This window comes from Ammospiza nelsoni, chromosome 3, assembly GCF_027579445.1.
Source record: "Ammospiza nelsoni isolate bAmmNel1 chromosome 3, bAmmNel1.pri, whole genome shotgun sequence".
In the NCBI taxonomy this organism is placed as follows: Eukaryota; Metazoa; Chordata; class Aves; order Passeriformes; family Passerellidae; genus Ammospiza; species Ammospiza nelsoni.
In genome coordinates, this window is record NC_080635.1 from 69,890,528 (window position 1) to 69,913,918 (window position 23,391).

The window sequence follows — 23,391 nt, forward strand, 5'->3', positions numbered from 1 at the left end:
ACATGAGAAGCAGCAGTCTCCTATGTGAGGAAATGGTTTTCACATTCATGTATTTAATAATATCACTCTGTAGGACCCACTTCCACTTTTTTTTTAACTAGGCATCACATTTTTTCTTAGGCTCTAAATGTCATCACGACATTTTTTTATGAATATTCTTAATGACTAACCACTAAGAGCTTTCACCTTTGCTGGCACAACACCCAACTCACAAAGGCTGTAAAAATTTGAAGCAAACAACTGATGAATCAGAAGAGAGAACTGAAAAAAGCAGGCAATCTAGTTTGACTCGTTTATATTGACTTTCTAATTTTGGTCAAAATGGTATCAGCCCAGCAACAGCTCTGCCCAATCAGGAAAGAGACAAACAGGTACCACACAGCAATCAACTGATATTTTGAGAAGTGTGATCTCAGCTGTGCTTTCCACCTACAGCCCAGGAAAACAAACTTATAAAATACTTCTTTTTTAGCTAAGCACATCCGGCTTTAATAGAATAGTACCAAAGCTGCATTATCTCTCAGTGAAAATTTAACAAGCAAGGACAAAGAGGAAAGCAGTACAACTTCTCCTGAGTAGTACAATGCTCAAGGATTTGTATTATTTTTGGCTATATTTCTTTAAATGCTCATGGGTAAGGACTGCAAGAGTAAGAAGCAGCATCTTAGAATGGCTGTGTAAAAAGATACATGCAGAACTACATGATATTTTGAAACTGCTTGCAAGACTAAACCTGTGCAAGGCCCATGGGCCTTTGTGTAGCAAAAACTCAATATAATAAATGAGATTACTGTTCATTTCCACGTCTGGAGCATTAACTACACATGGAATTTCAGACATTCTTTCATACTTACAGAAAAAATAAATTTATCAGATCAATTTCTATCATATGGAAGTTTAAACATGTATTGCACTAAAGACAAACTAGATTAAATATAGGAATTACACTCAGTTATTTCATCTTTTTATAGTGAGGCATTCATGTGAGACATGATGAACACAGAGTGTACTAAAACCTGAGTGGAAGGCTATATATTAGAGCACACAGCTTCACCTACATAAATAAATTTGAACAAACAAATCAAGAAAAGCTTGAGAAGATCTTTCTATTTGCTTCCTATCTGTGAAGAAACTGTGATATTTTGGGTTTTGAGGTGGTAATGGCACCACATACTCCATCAACATGTAACTCTTATTCTTCTGGCAACTGACACATATACACTTGATCATCACGGATATGAACGGTTTCTTGGCTTATCTACTTCTAAAACTCTCTTCCTTGCCCTGCCCTAGCAGCAAAGGTACCCCATGGACCTGCTGAGTCACAGAACCTGACAAGAGTTTATCCTGGCAATAAAGTACACCTGCCTTCAGTGTAAGCATGATGAGCACAGGTACAGCCTGTACACACATCTTATCAGGAAGGAAGGAAAGTAAATCAGGTCAGTAGTTTCTAACTAAAACAAGATCAACAAGGAAGGGCAGTCTAATCTAGAACCTGTGAATGCTGGCCAAGTACCTGCTGTTACTTTATCCGGGCCTTCAGAATGAGGGGGATAGTACAAAACAAAAGGTCAGATGCCAGCAGCTGAGTTCCTACTGAATCATCAGCTGCAAATGAAATCTGCTTTCCATGTTACCCAAATTTCAGTGGAGTTAGTCAAAATTCTACCACCTGCCCTGCTTCTCATTCAAATCTAATTTACACTTTACTTCCAAATTTGTATTTCTGCTTTATTATGCACCTTGGAAAGAAAACGTGGGAGTTTAATAATCTACTTATAGGCAAAATTAATGTAGTTATACTAAGCCAGAGCTAATCTCTTCCAAATACGGTAAATATTCATCTTGAAGTGACATTCTAGCTAGAAAAAATTCTGTTCAACCACAGAAACAACAGCTGTCACAATATGAAACTCAATTTAAATAATTAAAAAAAGGGGCAGAGGGCAGTGGTGTAGAACACACTGGAAATATCAAAACCAAATAGAGAACCTCCTGACTAAGTACTGTGAAACAAGGAGCAGAGAGAAGTTTTGCCACAGGGACAGCAGGGAGTACCTTGTCAGTGAAGAGACCCTCCTTCCCCCCCAAATATTAATGCATTTGAGAAGAAGGAGAGACCATTAGTAAAATGCAATTATACTGTATCCACACCATAGGACCCTACTCAGTAATTTCTACATCCCAAAATCTGATCTGTTCAGCTAAACTTTTCAGAAAAGGGTTCATCTACACTTAGTGAATTTCAGCTATCAAGAACTTTTGCTTAGGTTTGTTTGTGGACACCAGGGAAAGGAAAAGAAGAAAAGGAAGCACATTGTTACCAGAACAATATTTGATGAAAAGCTGTGTAGGCTCTCTAAAAGAACAGTATTTCAGAAATTAACTTAATAAAAAAAATTTGAAAACCATATCCTCCATGGTATTGCTCCAATGACTGCTGATCTCTCTTGTTAAAATCTTTATTCTTATTACTAATTTAAATTTGAACAACTTTAGCCGATATTTCTTATCAGCTCTTTTTTTTTCCTAGATTAAAGACTGGTCTTCTAACAGAAATGTTTTCCTTGTGCAGATTCCATTAATAGGCAGCTTGCTAATGGTCTGACCTTTGTCATGGATAAATTAATTTCCTTGGAGCATTTTAACTCTAGTAATTCTTGTAGCTTTTTCTGAGGTGTTCCCAAGCTTTCAGCATCATTTACAGAAGTTAAAACAAAAATTACAATAACATATTTTCATAGCAGTGTGTCTCACCAAGCAGTATTATTATTATTGATATTTTATTGTTTATCTATCTAGTAATTACATACACTCACTTGTATCTTTTGATACACCAGAACAGCAGGTTTCTATATGATACATGCCAACTGGTTCATTACAAACTCTGAACACTGCATTTCTGATAATTTTACACTCAGTGTACAGATCAAATATTCTGCACTTTTCTTAACATTTTTGCTTTTTCTTCCAGCCAAAAAACCCCAAAAAACCCACAAAAAACCAACCAAACAAAAGAAAAAACAAACAAAAAACCCCAAAAAATGAAAGCTTTAGGAAGATGCACATACACTTTTCAGCTCAGCACACTGTCAGAAATCATACTGTAGGGAAAGAGTGACCTTCTGTAGTTATTCACCTTTATGAGCAGGGAAATTCCTTCAGAGTTGTCAGAATATCTATCCTAGAATTGCTACTTCCTTCTTGGAAACAGAAGGAAATTCAGAGAGAATGACTGATCAGTAACAAATATGCAAGTACACACACAAAATACTGGAGAAGAGTCTTGTATTCTTTTGTTCTTTAGTGATCAATTACATTACTGATCAATTTCCTTTTTAAAATTGTCCTAGGCACTATTACAATGTTGGGCTACACTGAGGAGGAATCCAACTGAAAATATGTACTGGTACATGTAGGAGAAAAGAACCACATTATCAATGCAAGTTCTTTGTGGGGTTACCTTGACGAGCATTTCAGCACAAGCAGTGGCATAACAGCACTCAATCTCCTTTCCATACAGAGTTTCTTTCTTCTCCCACATTGCTGCCTCAGTATTTGGGATCAAGGAAGCATTTGTATGGCTGTTCAACAAACTAGACAGGAAAGCAATGCAGATAATAACCAGGAAAGGATTGGGGTTCTTTTTTCAGCTTCATGGTTATTGGAAGCTGGGTCAGTTCTCTGACACGATGTATGGTGCTGTCACACAAACAGCTGTCCTCAGCCCAAATGAGGGATGACACAGAGAAAAAGGGAGTAACCAAAACACAAAGAACACTTGGGACAGCACTGGATAACCATTTATTTAGAAGCAAGCAGTAGACACAGGAACACACCATTGCCCCCAGTACAACGTTAATAAAAAAGCCCTTTGGAATCTCAGAAGAGTGTGACGGCACTGAACAGAGCATCAATAACACTCTCAAAGTATTTAAAAGGCAAATGTGTACCTGACTAAACACAGGTGCAGCACTACACTGTGTAAGGAAGAGCCTGAGGTTGCTTTTGGGCACTACACGACTTATGTTCTATGAGTGACTGAAACAGACAGATGGTGGGTTCTTGGAGCTCATCACAGAGTTATCCATAAAGCAGCCAAAACACCAGCCAGGAAGAGCAGGCATCACCACATGCAGATAAGCCTTTGCCCAATCAATAAAGCCAGAAACACAGTGGGAAAATTCCCTGCAGTTAGAGGCCTCACCTGTGACAACCTTCCCCACAGCAGCACTCCCAAGAGCAAAAAGGACATTCAACAGCCCTGAAACAAGGTTTTGTCTTTGGGGGAGACAAGAGCAAGTCTCACAAGCAAAAGCCTGCTGGCTCACAGAAGACAATAAGCTGATTTGGGAGCTGCTAACTGGTAGATGCATTTGGGAAGGAAGCTGGGCACCCAGGCATTTATCAGTGAACCTGATAAATGTGGACAAGTCCTTACAGAGGATGACAAGGCAACATCTCTTCATTCAATAAATTGTTTCTGACAAACTGATTGCTAAATCAACCAGGTAAAGCAGTGTGCAAATTATAATTGAAAATAAGTGCAGTTCTTCAAGCTGATGCAAGAGATGCAAAAATAATAACAAATCTTTTCGAATGCATCAGGACTAGGAAGTTTGCCAAAATCTGAAGAACTAATTGATGATCATGATAAAATAGGAGCACTGAGAGAAGAAAACGTAATTGCAGAGAAGCTAAATGAGTTCTTTGCATTGATTCATGCCCACTCTAGAAGCAACTGGGAGATCTCAATGAGACAGCATTCTCCAGGGAAGGCTCATCAGAGCCATCTGTCCAAAAGTGAAGCAATCACAAACAACTTTAAGGAACAAACTGACAAAACAAAGAGTAACCAATCACTAAGACTGGATAATTATCCAACAGTTCTAAAAGAAATAATTAATTAAATAGCTTAATTACTAACAGCACTATGCAACCTCCTATAACGGTAACAAACATGAAAAGATTCCAAGTGAGAATAAAGTCTGGTGTCTGGACCAGATAAATTAGAAGAGACCATTAAAAAAAAAAAAAGAACGAAAAAACGAGTGGACACAATCAGCTTTAAGACTTCTAATTTCTTCCTTATGCATTTACTGAGTTCTTTGAAGGGATTAACAAACATGCATAAAAAAGACCCATCTGATATCTCCCATGTGACTTTCCAGGAGACTTAACAAAGTCACTCACAAAAATCCTAGTGAAACTAAGGAGTCATGCTGTAAGGGAGAATGTCCTGGTATAAATGAATGATTAGAGGATGTAAAACATATGGATATGTGATATGGAAGAATGTACTGATTTCACCATGATATTCAAAGTACATAAGATGAAGGTCGACTGAAAAGCTGAAAAAGAATTGTAGTCAGTTGGTAATAAAATGGCAGATGAAATTTAAATGCATTAATTTACACATTAAAGGATCTATGGAAAAGAACAAGGCAAACATATCTTTCTGTATAAAATTACAGCTTTTAAACCAACCATATCTACCTACAGAGCAATCTCAGAGTTAATGACAGAGTTTAATGAACACAGATCAAGAAAGCAAATAAAGTATTGGGAATTATTGGGAAATAAATTTATGCAGGCACATATATCTACAATATAGCCACATCTTAAGTGCTGTGTTCTGGTTTCCTCCTTTCAAAAAAAGAGACAGGAATCAGGATTGGAAAATGTTATGAGAAAAGCAACGTGGATACACCATGGCATGGAACAGTCTCTCTATCAGAAAGGGCTATGTAAGCAAGGACTCCTCAGCATGGAAAAGAGGTAACTTGAAGAGAGTAGGATAAACACTTAGAAAATCAAGGGAGGTGTGAAATGAACAGTGTGCTTTACCACATTTGCAATACAATAACCAGAAGGCATCAAATAAAGACAGTAAAGGCAAAATTCAAAATAGGCAAAAGGAATTGTTTGCTATACAACTCCTCGTCAATGGATCTGTAAGACATTAAAAGTTTATATGGGGTAGAAGAGAAACTGTAGAATTTCATAGAAAAGAAGTCAGCTGAGGTTTATTTCATACACAGCTGGCTGAGGGTGTTTCCAAACTGGAAAGAGTTGGGGGTTTGGTAAGTACACACAGGAAGCATCATAAAAGCCTGCTCCATTTTTACTGTTCTCCAGACATCTGAATCTCACCATTGCTGAGTATCAAGAGCAGACTGGATGAACTGCTCATGTGATCCAATGTAATTATCATTTTGCTGAATAGGCAATTACTGCATCCAGTGATGTCAGATTCTTAAAAAAATGCTTCCCAATTTCAAAATAAGGAACACCAAGGTATAAGGGGACCTTTCTATACAACAGGCATAAGATTGCTCCTATACAAATTTTAGTATCACACCCTGTGTTTGTACTCTTAGGATTGAAAGCAGACTCCTAACTGATAAAACCTGACACAGAAGCTGGCAGGGCCCCAAAATGCCACCTAAGCTCAGGTAGTGCCTGACTTATTGACAGAAGCTACCGTCCTATTAGGCAATGTCTCTGTTCCAAAAGCACGGCCTGCTTGTGACTTGTGATATTAACCACAGCCTGAGAAAGTCACTCTTGATGCAGCTTATCTGGAAAGCTTAGAGATGATAATGATGTGGGGAAGTGGAGCAGAACCCTGCTAGAAGATTTCTTGAGATGGGCAAAAGTCTACAATGCTGACTAGAAGCAGAATCATTCAAAGCTTATCCTGTGAGACAGAGAAAATACACAAACACTTCTGACAGTTTTGACAGCATGTGGCAACCACCAAGGATTTTTTTTGTTACTCCACACAAGTAAGATCCAAAGCCAACCATGAATGCATACTTCAGATGTGTGTAAAAGCCCAATTGACTTCCCCAGTCCTGCCCTGAAGATTCAGCTTTTCCAGTCTTCTGTATTCCCCACCTAAGACTGTGACACATGGTATTACCAAGTCCTGCCAACTCAAATTCCCCAAAAGTCTGCCTCATAGACTTGAATCATTACTCTTTCATTTCTTCTGACTCCTTCACCCAAGAGAGAAAATGAGCTGAGAAAAAAAGGGAAAACAGTTATAACTGCAGTGTGGGGCAAAGAACAGAGACTATTTGGGTTGCAACTGTGGAATTCAGTGTGTGGTGTGGGTGCAAGTCATTATGCCTATTTCCAGCGCTCCCATTTTTACTTTCACAGTACTTAATAATTATCTTTAAAGTCACAATTATGACAGCCCTTGAGAAAGTCTGAATGCCAGTTTTCCTCTACTTTTTCCCCTGTGTTTCTTACTGCTATGACTGCCAGCAAAAAGCCTGATCCTACAAAATCTGCAACCTGAAAACTCAGAAACACACATACACACACTTCCTGTTTTCACATATCACTTTTTAGTCCTGAAGATTTTTCATGCTTTTATAATGATGATTTTTCCTTCTCTTTGATTCTTCCCACAGTAGACAATTTTACTCACACTGTTGTTACTTCACTTATTTTCAACACACACCAGCTCATACTGTAACTCATTAGCTGTCAACATTAAAAAAAAAAGATGAGCAGTGCCAACTAAACCTCAGGAAAAACATTTGCACTCCACACAGCTCAAGTGTTTATTACATACTACAGAAAAAGTGGTGCATTACATTATCTATGTTCTTTTTGTTTCTGCAGGGCTTCACTAAGCTGACAACTTACAATTGTATGTTTATTTCAAAACTGCAGTAAGACATAATTATTCTGAAGACATTGCATATATAATCAACACAATGTAATAGCTAAGGTTTTTTCTAATACACAAGGTACTTCTTTACTCATTTGTATTTTGATAAAACAACCGACAATTTAACACAAAATGCAATGCTAACCTTGTGAAGAAAGATGTATTTTAGGACCACATAATAGCCAAAAGAGAAGCTAAATTATGAATACTAAATAACAAACAATTTGAGGTAGATATGAACCTACAATTCATTATGACACAAAGCCATTATCTCGGGAACCTAGAAAAGCTACCCTTAACATGACAGATTAAGTTTACTTAATTAAAGATCCTTAATCTCGGTTCCATAATTTGTTGAGTTTTTAATTCAATGGTCACAAGGAAGAACAACTATAAATCTAGGAAAATATAATGCCTTTGACATTTTTCATGTTATTTACATAGCATTTACATAGTATTTTACTAAAGTGTCTGTGAAGACAAAGCTATGCAAGAGCAGTCTGAACCTAGAAATAATCAGATATGCTACAGCAGATATTTAGAAGAGAAACAACTTAATCTTTGTTCCTCTTCCATGTGCATTATCATAGAAAACAAGGATGCTGGTAAACAGGAAAGGAACAAATTATTTTTGTATTTGGCAAGAGAAAGAATATTGTTCAGTATAGCCAATCCAGCTACCTTCATTAATTCCCTTCAATGATAGCAACCCAAAAGACCTCCTTCCAACAAATCCCCAAGAATTACTAACCCTGGGATAAACTGAACAGGATAACTAAATTATCTCAAACTAGTTTAGATGCTGACCAGCCAAGAAAGTTCCTTACTTTTAAGATGGATCTTAATGTAATTCAATATTCTCTGTTTTGAAACCTTGTTCCACATTTGAACATCTATGCTTGAGATAAAAATTATTTTCTTCTTAAAACTTACCTGGCAATAGGGCTGAGTAATTTGCCCTACACAGGGCACTCCACTCTTACCAATGTATCAATCTCTAAGACTGGGATCCTGCACCGAGCTCTGAGTTTTATCTTCAGTAAATGTAAGAAAGATCACTGTGATACAGCAGGATAATACAGCAACACCCCTGGAGTTCTAATAAAGTTGGCAGCAACTATACTCAGAATTTGACTTCATGATACAAGGCATTTTGACAAAGTCTAAACATTTATGTCTGCATGAACATCCCAAATGCAGTATTCCAGGCATGTGGTTTTCTCTGGTAAAGGAGAGATACATTTTGATATCTTATGCAGTTACATAAGATGGGAAGATGACTACAGTTAAAAAGATAATGGTATGGAACTGACAGGGAAAAACACAGTTGTACTGCCTGGATGAAACATGGTCAGCATATCTGACCTCCCACACACTAATGGGGACCCAACAGAGGGTGGAGCAGAGTGGAGACATCATGGCCAGGCACTGTGTTGAAACCCTTGCAGAGGAGGGAATTCAGTGGTACCTTCTAGTTGATAAGCCTCACAGCAGCTGAAAACCAAGGGAGATAAAGGAAAATGTCCTGCTCTTAAATCAGCAACTATTGTGAAATCATTCTACTTGGACTAATGCATGTCCCCATCCCAAGATTATCTTGGGTACTATCCTGAGATATCCACCCCCCAGTACAATCACTTCTCACTGACTAAGAGGTATGACCAAAGCTACTCAAGTTCCACCTAAACATAAAGAAATAGTATAAAAATGAGTTAAGAATGGGGAGAAATGGGGGAAGACTCCACTGTAACTTCTGGGATTAGTCGACAAGCTGAATCTGTCTTCTCTGTCATAGGGACGCCTACTGTGTAAGAAATGTGATCTCTATATGCTGAATGATTGTCTCATTATTATTATTATTATTATTATCATCATCATCGTTATCATTATCATTATTATATAGAGCTTGTTAGTACATTGCTTTAAATTAGTATATTGATTTGAATATGTTTTTTGCAGTCTGTTACTATCACTGGCAAGTCTCAAACCTTAACCTTTCACAATTCTATTAATGAAGAGTGTCAGTCTGCAAACTGTTAATGCAGTCCTCCAAGGGCACTGCCCTCTGCCCAGAGTGGGTAAAGGAGGAGAAGGTTCCTCTGCTAGGTGTGTGACACTGAATAAATGAGTGGAACTGATCCAGTGGGACTGCTTAGTGAAGGGTCCCATCATGCGACACTGATAGATTGGTTGGGCACAAGGGTCACGGCTTTCCTGGGGCTCTGACAGACTAATTAAACACAAAGGGGTTGAGTAAATCTCCCCTTTTTACATGACAGCAAGGAACATATTTTCCTCTGCTTTCACATTGCTTAGCTCTAGAAAAGTCACACTTCTTTTGCAGCTGAGGAGGACAGGAGAAAGCCCAGCAATTTCCAACAATTAAATATTCAAACAGATTTTTGCTTTAAAAAATATTTCTTAAAACTAGGAAAAAAATAGGTACTCAAAGGACTGTTTCTACACATGGACAGACAAGTTAATCAACTGTCCACTGTATTGCTTTGAATTTCTAATCTAAATTATTTCATTACAATTATTTACTATTTAGAAATGCTGTCAACCATTTAAAATTTTTATTTGGTAAATGCATAAAAGTAGTACACTGAAAACAAGCTTATACACAATAATACACAGACACATCAGAGGATTAATATATAAAAATCAAGAGATGAAAAACTGACCTGCTGCTTCTGGTATTTGTTTAGCAGGGCTAAAAATACAATGTAACATCTGGAGCAGTCTGCTAAAGCTGCACAGAAGTCATTGTAGGTAGAAAGTTTGCTATAAAGAAAAAAAAATAAATGAACGAAAGAACTTTTTTCCACAAAACATTTTTTAGAAAGTCACTTTTGATTCTCAGAGCTGTATTTTCCAACAAATGAAGTGAATGCCAGTACTCTGACTTCTAGCAGAGGCATGTGCAGTTATATAAGAGCACAACAGAAGCCCAGCTATCCTTGGCACAGTGCATTAGTGGAAGAAGCAAACATAAGGAGCTTCCCAACCTGCTTGCCATATGGGCACAGTATGCTAACACCAGCACTTCTTAGGGCTAAAGGGGAGAATTGGAATTTCAAGATGATGTGCGAAGTCAGACGAGAGGAAATGTGAGGTCCCTTCCTAGTGCTCATCTAGCAGAGCCCAGCAACAGTGCTAAGAGACACATCTCACCAGCAAATACAGAGACTGCCTCCTTGCAGGCAGGACTTATCTCTGCACATTTCCTAACAGCTGCTCCAGTCCTACACTGCTCACCTTGCCCATTGCCAGAACAGGGAACTGGACATGCTTTGGTCACACCATAAAAATGCAATAACAGAACAAGCTAGGATAACATCTTACTTCTTATGTAGTCAAAACCACAAAAGATCTGTGTTGATGCTCAATTACAACTTATTACAGGAAGATTTACAGTCTTATTGAATGAATAATCTGAATAGATTGAACACATTCTCTATGAAAAAGTTGCCCAAAGTTGATTGAGACATTAATCATTCTGTATTACTAGAAGACAAAACAAAATTAAAATCTGAGCTCTTTCCTGCATAGTGTATATATATATATATATATTTTTTTTTTTTTTTTGTGACTGCAATTTCCAGGAAGCTAATGAAATTGATTTATATGGCTAATTTGTATTCTTGGATCATGTAGTTCTAATCTTGAGGAAAAAAATTGAAGCAGCAGGACATTTTAAGTAAGGTAAGTTATTTTTTCTCCGTATTGAATTCTATACCAAGTAAATGTCCTTATCAGAATTACAGTGTAAGTATCAATTACACTTAATTACAAACTCATTATCCCACCTTTCATGGCATTTTCCAAGTAAAAGAAATGCTCCCTCCTCAGAAGAACTAAATATGCTCAAAGTGCTATAATCACTGCAAGAGCTTGATTTTAGGAACAAAACTAGAGACAGATGTGAACAAGGTAGCATGGAACTGGGGAAGCCATTCACATGCTTTACAGATAGCACAAACAGCAAAGGAGCAGATTTGCCTGGTTTCAGCTGTGGGGAGGAAGGAGTGCCAGCCCCTTATGTTGTCACTGTTCAAAGCACAACTCAACCTCATCCAGAGAGGAGAAGGTGATGCATAATTTGGAGCATCTGAACAGGAGGAGAAATCTGTAATAAAATCTCATTGAACATAAAGCCACAGGCATCATGACTCAGTGCAGTAACAAAGCAGCAATGGCAAATACTTCATCCAGCACATCATTCATAAATTGCACTTATAATCCCATTATTCCTGAAATTACCAACAGCTGATTTCACAACTTCTTCCAAATCCTTACATTGTTTGCAAGCCCATCTTGCACTGAATACTGCAAGCTGATGCTTGGTAACTGAAGACTTTTGACTGAGAAACTATTCAGACTACAAAATGATCTTTGTGGTGACTAACTCACACTGTTCTCCCTCTAAAAAGCACAACTCGGGAAGCAGCCGTTGGCTGCTCATAAAACTGAGATTCTTTCAGCACTTCCATCTGCACACTCAAGCCCTGATCCCAGGGATTAATCTCCTCAAACACTCTGTAATTGCTCAAAACAATGAATACTGGTCACATTTTCCCTCTTGTGTATTTTATTTCACAATACACAGTTCCTTGTGTAATATCTCTCATTAAAAGTGAAAGTGGCCTAAATCAGGATTAATAAATACCTAATAATTTATACAGCTTTAAAATACAAGAAACGTCACTTTAAAAAACTCAATCAAAATCAGTGGGATCAAACAATGACACAATACAACAAAATATTTTTCATGGGGATGATGAATCCAAGTCTGTATGGCTACAATTACACAATTCTGTAAGCATTAATAGAGACACAATTAACATACAATATCATTTAAAAATATTGTCATTAAAAGAGTTTTTTAAAAGAGAGTTCAACGTAAATCTTCCAATGTCAGCGCTTGGTCCTGCCTCCTTGGAGGGAGGGGGACGTGCCAGCGCACAGAGCTGTGTTCCCGTACCTGAGGACGCTGACAATCCAGATGCACAGGTCCTTGTCGCCGCTGCGCTGCTCCAGCGCCACGCAGAGCTGGGGGACGGCAGCGCTGGGGCTGAGCTGGCGGCGCGCCTGGGCGCAGCTGGCCAGGATGCGCAGAGTGGCCGTCAGCTGCACACGGGGGTGGGACACTCATTAACCACTGGCACAGCACAGAGCTCATCTCAGTAACAGCACCTATGGCAGGCTGCGCGCCTGTTAACATTCTGCAGCTAGGTATAACAATAAATAACACAGGAAACGTGCAGGCAGCAAGACGGTGTGTTTGGGATAACAAAATGCAAGACTGACACCGGTCCTTGCCTCCATGTAACCTTATTCTATGAGGGACACAAGACCTTTCATGCTTTAAGATTTTGCATGTATACAGCCACGTACCAAGGGAATTAGGTGAAATTCTGTGGATGTTTAAAGGAATTTTTGCATAATTCTTCAATAAATCTTTATATTTAAATATTGAAAATATAATATATACTTTGATGATAACTGCAAACGGCAAACACACAATCAGATTTATCCAATTAAAAAATTAAAAATTAATCATGATAAAAGAAATCCACTGTATGAACAAAATAAAAATGAAAAGCTTAAGTGCTCAGGTCTATTTGAAGAAACCAAAATATTTTCAGATTATACTGCTCTATTTCAAGGACCTTATAGCATAATCTAACTCTGGTAGATGAACAAATGCATCACCTATTGAATATTTTGAAATATTTTGATTCTCTTCCAAGGCAAGAGTATTCATATGACAAGGTCAGACAGGCCATGACATTTAAGTTAATTTTGATCTAATCCAGAATTTACTACAAAATGAATATGAAGTCATTCAATCTTATGCGGATATGGGAATTCTTCAAAGTTTTCTTATTCAGAGTGAAGTTATTAATTTCAATTTGGTTTTGAATGGAGTTTGATAAGGCACAAAAACTATCTGTTCAAATTGTTTCTTATCACAAAAAACTCTGGAAATTAGGCAATTTATCAGTAAATTGGATTGCTTATCCAATGATATGTAATTGCTAATTTTAAAGAAAAACTCTTGACAAAGAGCAGGTTAAGATGTTGTGTTTCAGCTTTTGCACATAGGACTCTATGCATATTCTGTCCATTCTCCAGCAGCTGCCAAATTTGCTGTCCTACTTCAGCAAATCTGACAGCAGAGAACAAATCTTCAGCAACCCCATGATGGTCTGTAATGGAGCAACTGGAGGTGCAACATGTCAAAATGGAGAAGCAAGGCATAGAGGGAAAAAAGTATGTGAATGGATTTAACTTCAGCACTAAAAATGCAATTTATATTATATTCATAATACAGAGAATCTGAACCTACAGAAGCCATTTGCTTCATATCACTTATATTTTAAGAAGACACCTGGGACTTTTTATTATTTTAACTGAACAACTGCAAAAGAAATTTCCAGATGCATATTCCTTCTCACATCATGATGCTTCAAAAATCAACACAATACTGGAGATACATTTTAATAAATATATTCTCATCAAATACTTTACTTTTCAAAAGTTGTGTTAGAAAAATTCTTGTCATATGGAATAGAGACAGGTGACTCCGTTCAGTGCTTACATACAAGATGTTCAGTCAACCTAGGATGATATTTTTTGAATTCTGGCTAAGCTTCAATTGACACAATAAAGGAAATTAAGGATAAGCCACATATTAAAAGTGTTGTTCGAATGCAGACAAGAGCTTTCACTGCAGCAAAGAGACTTACATATTGGATAATGAGGAAAAAATTCAATAGATGATGGTACAGAGGTCTCCAAAAAGAGAGTAAGATTTTTCAATGCTTGATACAGTTAGATGGTTCAAAATCCTCAAGCAGTAAATTCTATCAAGAGCAACCTTTAGACAAGGACAGATTGGAAAGGAAAAGCAATGCAAAATAACATATACACTTAAATGTGCAAGAAAACAGCATTCAGCACTTCACAGAAGTATATATCCATAAAACACACTTAATGTGCAACTGAAACTCAAAGAGTTTGAAAAGTAATAGAAGCTAGCCAGAGAGCAGCTGAATTCTAGAGATGCTGTGATTGCTTCAAGCAGACTCCATGTTTCAGGGAGAAATGCATAACAATTATCTTTAGCAACCCCCACCAGTCCTAAACCTTATGTTGCCATATGAAAGATCAAATTCACCCAAACAGAAAATTTAACTGCTGACAAATGCTATTTTAAAAGGAGAAGACATTTAAGTGATTTTCAATTAAGGAACAGGGAATACTTATTACATCTTTACAGCGACTCTTTAAAAATCTTAGGTTTTGAGTAAGCATTACTGTATTTTGTATAAATATTAACAGACTTTTAGGTTAAGCAACATAAAATTAATCAAAGTTGACCCTGATTTCATGCCCTCTATTAAGGGAAAAAAAATAATACTAACATTTTTATTCTGGTATTGTATGACTTCTACAAAAAAAACATTGTGGAAGAATGAAGAAACCAGATAGGGACTTTTTGCCCACAAAAAGGATCTAGCAAGATTATGTATAACACTGCCATCTGGTGATTGTGCAATTATAAAGAATGAAGAGCTGGTCCCAACTAAATGGGATACTTCAGTTACCAAGGTTAAGAGATAGCAGAACTTCCTTCAGAGACCACTGTGACTATTCAAAGTGTTTTTCTCCTCCAATATAGTTTGCTTTCTATAACTGAAGGCATTTTTCCTGTACATCACTGGCTATTTGATCTGTTGCTACAAGATGCAGTATGCTATGAAAACTTTATTCTGAAGACATGGATCACAGAAGAAACTTTCCTCAACCATCCCTAAAACAGAACTACTCGTTCATCTGTCTGTGATGACTGACCAAATAACTCACTTGAAGGAAGTAGCGCACATGGATTTGTTGAAGGAACCAATATGAGAAAGTCACACAGGAATTCCATAGAAGTAGGAATCACTACTTTTCTCCCAAGAGGAAGAAAACTGAAGTATCTGTACTATTATAGAAGAGAACACAAACAAGTGAAAGAGCAATCTCAATAAGAGACAGCTGTCAGTACTGACCTCTCCACAAAACACTCAAGAACTTCTTAGAAACAGCCAGTCTATTCAAACAGTACAAAAGGAGTTTTGCTATACTTCCATTTGTACTGAAAAAAGCAGAGATATGGAGGATTTTTTAAAGAAAGCATAAAATACAACATTTTCCTTTTAGATATTTGCAAATTAAACCCTTGATTAAAAAACCCTAAATTTATCCCAGGCAAATAATGGAAGAAAAACATTCCTGCAAAATTGTAAGGAATATCAGGCAGATAGTCAAAATCCTGGAAATAAACTGATTAGTTTTATTACTAAGATTTTAAAAATCAGACAAAAATCACCAACAGTAATGTGATGATGTAGGCTATCTGTTTTCTCATATAATTTCAAGAAGTATAAAATCCTGTGCTTATAATTTAGTAGTGAATTAAAGAAATCTGGCATAATTAGCTGACAAACCCAGTGCAAAAGCTACCTCAGAAAATTATCCAATGTATTTTCCTATGAAGTACCTGAAAGTTCACAATTCAACCACTTGCTAAACATTATGTCAGTAACTTCCAAACAAATGCCAGGAATCTATCTGGCAAATCCCTGGTAAATACAATATCCATCCCACAGTGTTTCTAAAATACATGGGTTTAAAAAGTTTTAGGGACAAGGATTAGTTTTCATAGCCACCATTTATCAAGGTGCTTTGTATTTGAAAATAGTTTTGAGCCTGCTGCCTTCAAAAGATTCAAAAAGTGTTTGGTTTTGCAACGACTTTTTCCTTATATTACAGTTCTTCAAAAACATTTTGTCAAAGAAACACAGCTGTATTTCCCTACACATTTTTAAAATGCATTATTCTTGTAATAAAATGTGTTGTTTTTGTAATAAAAAAGATTTTTCTAATCTCCTAGAGTATTGCAGAACCAGCTTGTATTTACTATTTCAGTTTCAAGAATTTAGATAGAGAATATATTTTTATCTGTTTACTACAGTATCCAGAATATTGTCAGCACAATAAAGTAGTAATGAGAAACTGGTTTATTAGGTATAAAAATATTTCTATTAACTTCAGAATTTCTAAAGCCTTTAAAACTGACTACACACAAACATCTGTGGTAATTACATTAGGTCCTGAACAACTTCATTTAACTTCTTAAAAATAAGTCTATTGAAATATAGGTACAACTCTGTCAGTAGCACACAGGGTTAGCTTATCTCCTCTAATTAAATTCTTAATTTGTCCTTGAAGTACATACTTTTAGAAATAAAAGTAAATGCTAACCTGGACTAATAAGAGGCCCAGCTTGGAGAAACATGTGTCATGTTCTTTTATGTTATTAATCTGCTTCATTAATTCCAGAAACATTTTAATAGCTCCTTTGCTGACCATTTTTAAACGGAGTGCTTCCTTTTCAGACATGACTTTTAGAGCTGCCATGCAATAGATGAGAGCTTCATGGTTTGTTTGTAGATCTTCATTCCACAGAACCTGCAACAAATAATCTAAAAGGAAAATCATCATTCAGAAAGTCTAATATTAAAATTTATATCTGATACAATCAAGTCATTAAAGAGATTAGCAACTGGAAAACACCCTCAGATTGAACTCTTACATTTCTAATAAGTGGGCTAGAAAAATTGGATATTTGGACTGAAACCAAGAAATAATTATTGATGAATGAGAGAATGGGCCTGACTTTTGTTCTCCTAGACTTCAAGAACCAATGTAAGCTGTAAACACATAGCAGGAATCATTGAAATTCTCAGTCAAGATTTGCAAAAGTGATTGTGTGTGCCTGGAATTTTGTGTACTTCCCACTACTTCACTAAAAATCAAATGTCTTAAAGCATCTCAAACCGAGCACTAAAAGGCACAATTCAACTCTCACATTTGAAATCTGTTCATAGTCTTTTTAGATTTACTTTTTATGTAGGTAAAGTTGACATAGAAGTTTTGCTTTGTGCAACCACTGTCAGACATCTGAAATGTTCAAATTTACAGTTAACACATGGTCAAGGTATCTTTTGCAGTCAAACTGAGACATTCTGAATTTAGTGGGGTATCTTAAACAAATGAGCAATCCTAACCAACATTATACTTTTAAACTTCTAATAACTGATTCAAAGATATATTTATTTATTTATTTCTGCTTCCTATTCGGTTCCAGTTGAATAAAAACATTTTCCTATATCATTAAACTGAAGCTGTAGGAAATGGTGTGTGTGTATATATGTATGTATATATATATATATATATATATATATATATATATATATACACACATATATATATGAATGAAGTACACACTCTAGGTTCTTGTCCAAACTCCCACCCTCACCAATTACATCACTTGGGTTGTGGCAATGTGAGAACTCAGTTTCAGGTTCCTGCTTTCAAACAGGGTCTTGAACAGTAGTTGTCTATTCTGGGATGAAGGATTAACTTATTTCTTCTACTGGACCTGCTGTACTGCACATAAACAGTTCACAAGGACAGAAGAGGAAAAAAAAATTGAATCTATAACCCAGTGACTGTAACAGAGATCTGGGAAGATGATAGGCCAGGGTCACATCTTCTTCTGGGACAAGGTGGGTCCAAAACACAAAGAGTGAATAAACAAATAAAACAACACCTACCAATGCTCTTTCCTTCACTAGTTTTTAAAATACAGGGAAAGAAGAGCAAGTGAAAGAAAAGTGAATGAGGATGGAAATGAGAGAAAAATGCAACTTGTTCAAATGCTGTGTATGATGCTGATCTCTACAAAACTGTACTTTTCTGTATCCAAAGTCAATCCTGTTCTGTTTCCTGTCAGTCCTTTCCTTGCCACCTGAAAGGCATGTCTTCATTTCTGACAACTGTGTGCTAAACTTTAAGACCATGAACACTCTCAACTATTTAAGAAAATATACATACATGCCTTAACCAATACAGATGTAATAACTGCTTGCAAGATCAAGGCCTACACTGATAAAACACACTAAGGTTTTAACGAAAGGAATGACTTTCAATCAATACTGAGTATCATTTGCACACTTTCATTTTGTTCATATTTCTCATATTTGCAAAGGGCGGGTGAGTGTGCATGACAAACACTGTTAAAAACACAAAATATCTTAGAGACATTGCTGACAGTTCTGCAAAACCTTTGGCTCAATGTGAAGCAGCAGCTATAAAAAACTGTAAGAAAACCAATGACTATTCTCAAGACCCTCTCTGATGATGGCCAACACCACAGTCAGTATTATCTCATTTCTATAAATTTGGAGCAGACACAGCTTGAATTCTATAGATAGTTTTGTTCCATAAATCTCAAGAAGGATCCACTGGAGTTTGAGAAGGTACAGAGAAGGACTTCTAAAACAACTGAATGACACAATATCTGCTCAAAGACCTAAGAGGCTGAGATGCCTCAATCTTGAAAAGAAGAAGACAGAGATATGTGATAAGACTGCCTTTTAAAAAATCCTCAAGGTGAAAGGTAAACTGACTGTACAAACTCTTATAAATCCTGAAAAACTACAAGCAGGGGGATAAAGAAAAATGTATAGATTTAAAATAGCACACAGAGAATTTCTGGAAATTGTTCCATGACATCATAGAGGGAGACAGAATCAGAAAATCCAAAAAGGCAAACGAATGAACAAAAGACACAGAAACTAAAAAGGGATTAGGCAGGGATGCACCTTCCAATGTCCCTAACAGAACAGAAAAGTTCTGGATGCTGGAGTAGTGCTGGGTAAACAGATCACAGAAAACACACAGGCTCCTGTGCTCCCCCTAAACAGCATTCCTCATCCTCATCACTACTTAGACACAGAATACTGGACTAGACCAACCATCAGTTTGACCTAGGCAGGCAATTTTTAGTCTTTCTTCAGAATTTTTAATTCTGAAAATGTTTTTTCAAAGACAAACAACGTTAACTGTTGAATTTCAACATCCAACTTAAAGATAAGAATACATACCCAACAATGTATCATTTTGAATGATGAAATAATTGTTTTCATTCCTACAAATTTTAAATGCTAGCTTGCAAACACTAACAAGATTTTTTCCATCTACTTTCATCTGCAAAGAAATTGAAAGACATAAAATCACAACTAAGATCTGCATACAAAAACACATCTAACATTCTACAAGTTCAGACACCATGGCACACTTGTACTCTCACAGAACTATTAAATTAGAGCTTAAATCCTAACAATACATTAAAACAAACTGAAGATATATGCAGAATTAAAGGAAACTGAAATAACCTGAAACTCAGGTATTTTAAACTCTATTTAGCAAACTGTGCTGGCTTTAAAATAACAGTTTTAAACTTTTAATGTATTAATATAAACAGGTAGTATATCAATAACTTGCAGGATTTTTTTCTACAATTCCGTTATAAAGTAATTCTGTATGGAAATCAGTGGTTTGGCATCTATAGCCCTACCAACAAAGACCTCCAGTACAACAGTACATGTCACAGTGAAATTTACTCTCAGCTATCAGAAAACATTATCTTATGATGAGAGACTGTGAAAGGGAAGGAAGGGTGGCAAAAATACAACGACATCTCTCTTCCTTTTCTCTACACTTTAAGGATAATTTCTTCTAGGTTCATGCTTTTTGGAAGATTACACAGAAAAATGTCTGTAAAGGAACCTTTCTTTTTAATAAATACCACTTAACATCTCTGTGGTATCTGAGTATGTAAGTGTATCTTCTCAATAACATAACTTACACTGCCTTATAGGAGAACACGACTCCCTCAACACACATACGCATTACCCACATGCCTACAACACAATGTTAGTGGGCATCCTTCCACCACTGACTGTCCATACATGCTTTGCAGAACAAAAGTTCTGAAGCACAACATTTAATTGAGAGTTTTAACCAGAAATATTAATGCAAAAGATTATTTACATTCACTCACCTTCAAAAAAAAACCCCTCCACTTTGGTATTTTCAGAACAAGATCAAGATATTATTCAAAAACAAAGCCTCATTTCCATGTGTACATTTTATAATCATTGGGTTTTTTAAATCCCTGCACATGTACCCCAGTTTAGAACACTGTGTCTTTTCCATGCCTATACAATATTCCTGCCACCATACACCAACTATTCTATTTTGTGCCCCTCCTTCCTCCCCCAGATGTAACTTCTCTACAGAAAATAAGCTACAAGTGCTGATGTAGATGGACAGCTGACTAGTATCCCTGAGGAAGCAAACTGTACTTAGGAAAGAGTTAGTTTAGACACAGTTTACAAGTATGAAATGAAAAATTAAATGCAAGTTGCAATTCATGATTTTGAGCTTTGCATTTTACCAAAGAGCATTTCAAAACACTTACAGCCAGAATAATCTTTGCCAGCTTCAGGGAAAGTGGATCTGAATCAATGTCTACAAGTTTATATAACGTCTTCAGAAGGATGTTTCTTCTTTTAAATCTTTTTCCAAGCATATTTCCATCACCCAATGCTTGATGGAGCTTGGTACAAGCTAGACAAAGGTGTTCTATATTGTCTTCTCCTTGAAGGGTGTAGGAAAGGAGAGAAAAAAAACCTAATTATCAGTGCCACTTTATCCAGAGCATCTCAATACATGAAGACACAGAAGAACAAAATAAGTAACAGGTTGCACAACAACAAAAATGAGACACCAAATAAATGTCTTCACACGCTAATGTGATACCCAGAAATAATTTTATTCTGCTTTGTCAAAAAAAGGAGACTCAAGCTGAGAAATCATTGAGCCAAAATAATACCTACAGCTAAAATGAAATTCATCTTTGATGCTTAATAATCAGATTGACCAAATTTCTACCAGGAAACTGTGTCTCTGAGAACATTCTTTAGAGCACTCCACCGAACATTAGATGTGTAAAAGGGGTCATTAATGAGCATTTTTCTCCCCATATACCTGACTTTATATGTCAAACCTTGCTGGGATTAAAAAAAGTGAATGTAAAAACTTGCTAGAACTGTTTAATGTAGAGGGGCAAGACATATTTGAGTGGAATGTTATCCTATTGACAAAAAACTGATCTAGTTCCTCAGTCAAGTCCCTGAGACTCTGTTTAAAATATACAAAAATAAAACAGAATTGCAAAAACTGCATCTCAACACAATGGAATCATGAATATGTTTACAGAGAAAAGGAGAAGTCTTGTCTATTTTTAAAATTGAAGTTAGATTTTTTTAAAGATTTTCTTACATTTGCCAAGTCCATAAGGTGAGACTTACAAAGCCCCATGTAAATCCACATGAACTGGCTGTATAATCTCTGCATTTACTCAGGGTGCACTTCACAGCTGAAATAAAGTCATATTCAAGGAGGCAAAGCACTTTCGATGAAACATGTCTGAGGCCCCTACCCTGTAGGCAGATTCAAGGACTGATCTCTCAGAATGAGAAGTGCCTGGAAGCTCTCAATTTGCAATCATCACACTCAAGGAACAGCAATGACTATTCCATTTCTACTCCCATCATGAAGAAAATTTCACAAAATTTAGCATGGTTCTAAATGCTCTGCTTCAGTAAGCTGTTAAACAGGAGTGGCAAGGAACCAAAACTGAAAGGTCTTACACTCCATTTCATCAAAATTAACAACAAAAATTATTCATCACTCATCCCATGGGGCATTTTAAAGCTTAACCTCCTGAGTATTGGAAGGTAACAAAATTAATTATTTGTTCCTCTAGAAAAAGAGACTTTAGGGGTTTTTTTTGTCACATTATAAACAACTCAAGCACATCATATTCAGAAGAATTTAGGCAATAAATAAGTTCCAGGTTGATTCCAGATTTATTTTTGCATGGAAAGGCTTCTGCAAATACTTCTGCATCAGGAAGGTGAAGAAAAAGGCTTCTCTATTAATATATGAAATAAATGTGACCTAGGTTCATGTGCAGGGAATTAGCTAAAAGGTACAAAGCAAATGACTGTATACAAAATTAAAAAATATTAAATTACCAACAGACCCACTCAAAGCATCTCAATTATGGAATTCTAATATTCATAAGAATTATGCAGTAAACAGTCTAAAGAAAGCAATATATCACACAGTTGCAGGAGGCAATGATGCAATTCAGTTACAATTTGTGTTAATATTCAAGAAGTAGCAAAACTCAGGTCTGAATGTATATATATGTAGTACTACATTCAATCAGCTGGTGAGAAGGTATCATTAGATAATGTCATCTATTATTAGATAAAATAGGCCATAATCAGGTTCTTATAAAAGCTAGAAAAACCCCAATACACTAACCAAATCAAGTGAAGACTGAGGAACAGGGGCATGAAAACGATTTTCCTTAGCTACATTCATGACAAGGGAAAGACATGATTAGATTTTACCTCTAAATTTTATTTTGCTTACAAATAAAGAACACCTCACCATGCAAGACTGTAACTCAGTGGCTGATATTTGACAATCTTGGCATTAAGCAAGGAAAATGTGAAGTTACATAGTTGTTTTCAAATTTCCTGATCACTGTTTTCTATACATCAGTGACAGACGTGGGAATGAGAATCCTGTCTTTTTAAAACAATTACAAATATTGGGAATCGCTTAGCAGTGTACAGGTGTTTCATACTCATGAACATCTGTAAAATTGTGCAAAAAAAGTTCTAACCTGTATCATGCTATCACAAACACTGCTAAAGATCCTG

At 36.4% G+C, this 23,391-nt stretch overlaps 1 protein-coding gene across 4 annotated transcripts in view; it reads right to left on the reverse strand.

Annotated features, from left to right (window-relative positions):
- ARMC2 (armadillo repeat containing 2) overlaps window positions 1–23,391 on the reverse strand; it is a 69,622-nt gene that overhangs the window by 21,665 nt on the left and 24,566 nt on the right. For 3 of the 4 annotated variants that reach the window (XM_059468018.1, XM_059468017.1, XM_059468019.1), the window contains exons 9-11: window positions 21,072–21,250; window positions 19,693–19,795; window positions 17,006–17,226 (exon numbers count right to left, since the gene is read on the reverse strand). In XM_059468018.1, the coding sequence (XP_059324001.1) occupies window positions 17,006–17,226; window positions 19,693–19,795; window positions 21,072–21,250 (503 nt within the window). Of the gene's footprint in view, window positions 1–10,374; window positions 10,475–12,674; window positions 12,821–17,005; window positions 17,227–19,692; window positions 19,796–21,071; window positions 21,251–23,391 lie in introns of all 4 variants that reach the window. The other variant, XM_059468020.1, reaches the window with a different exon arrangement.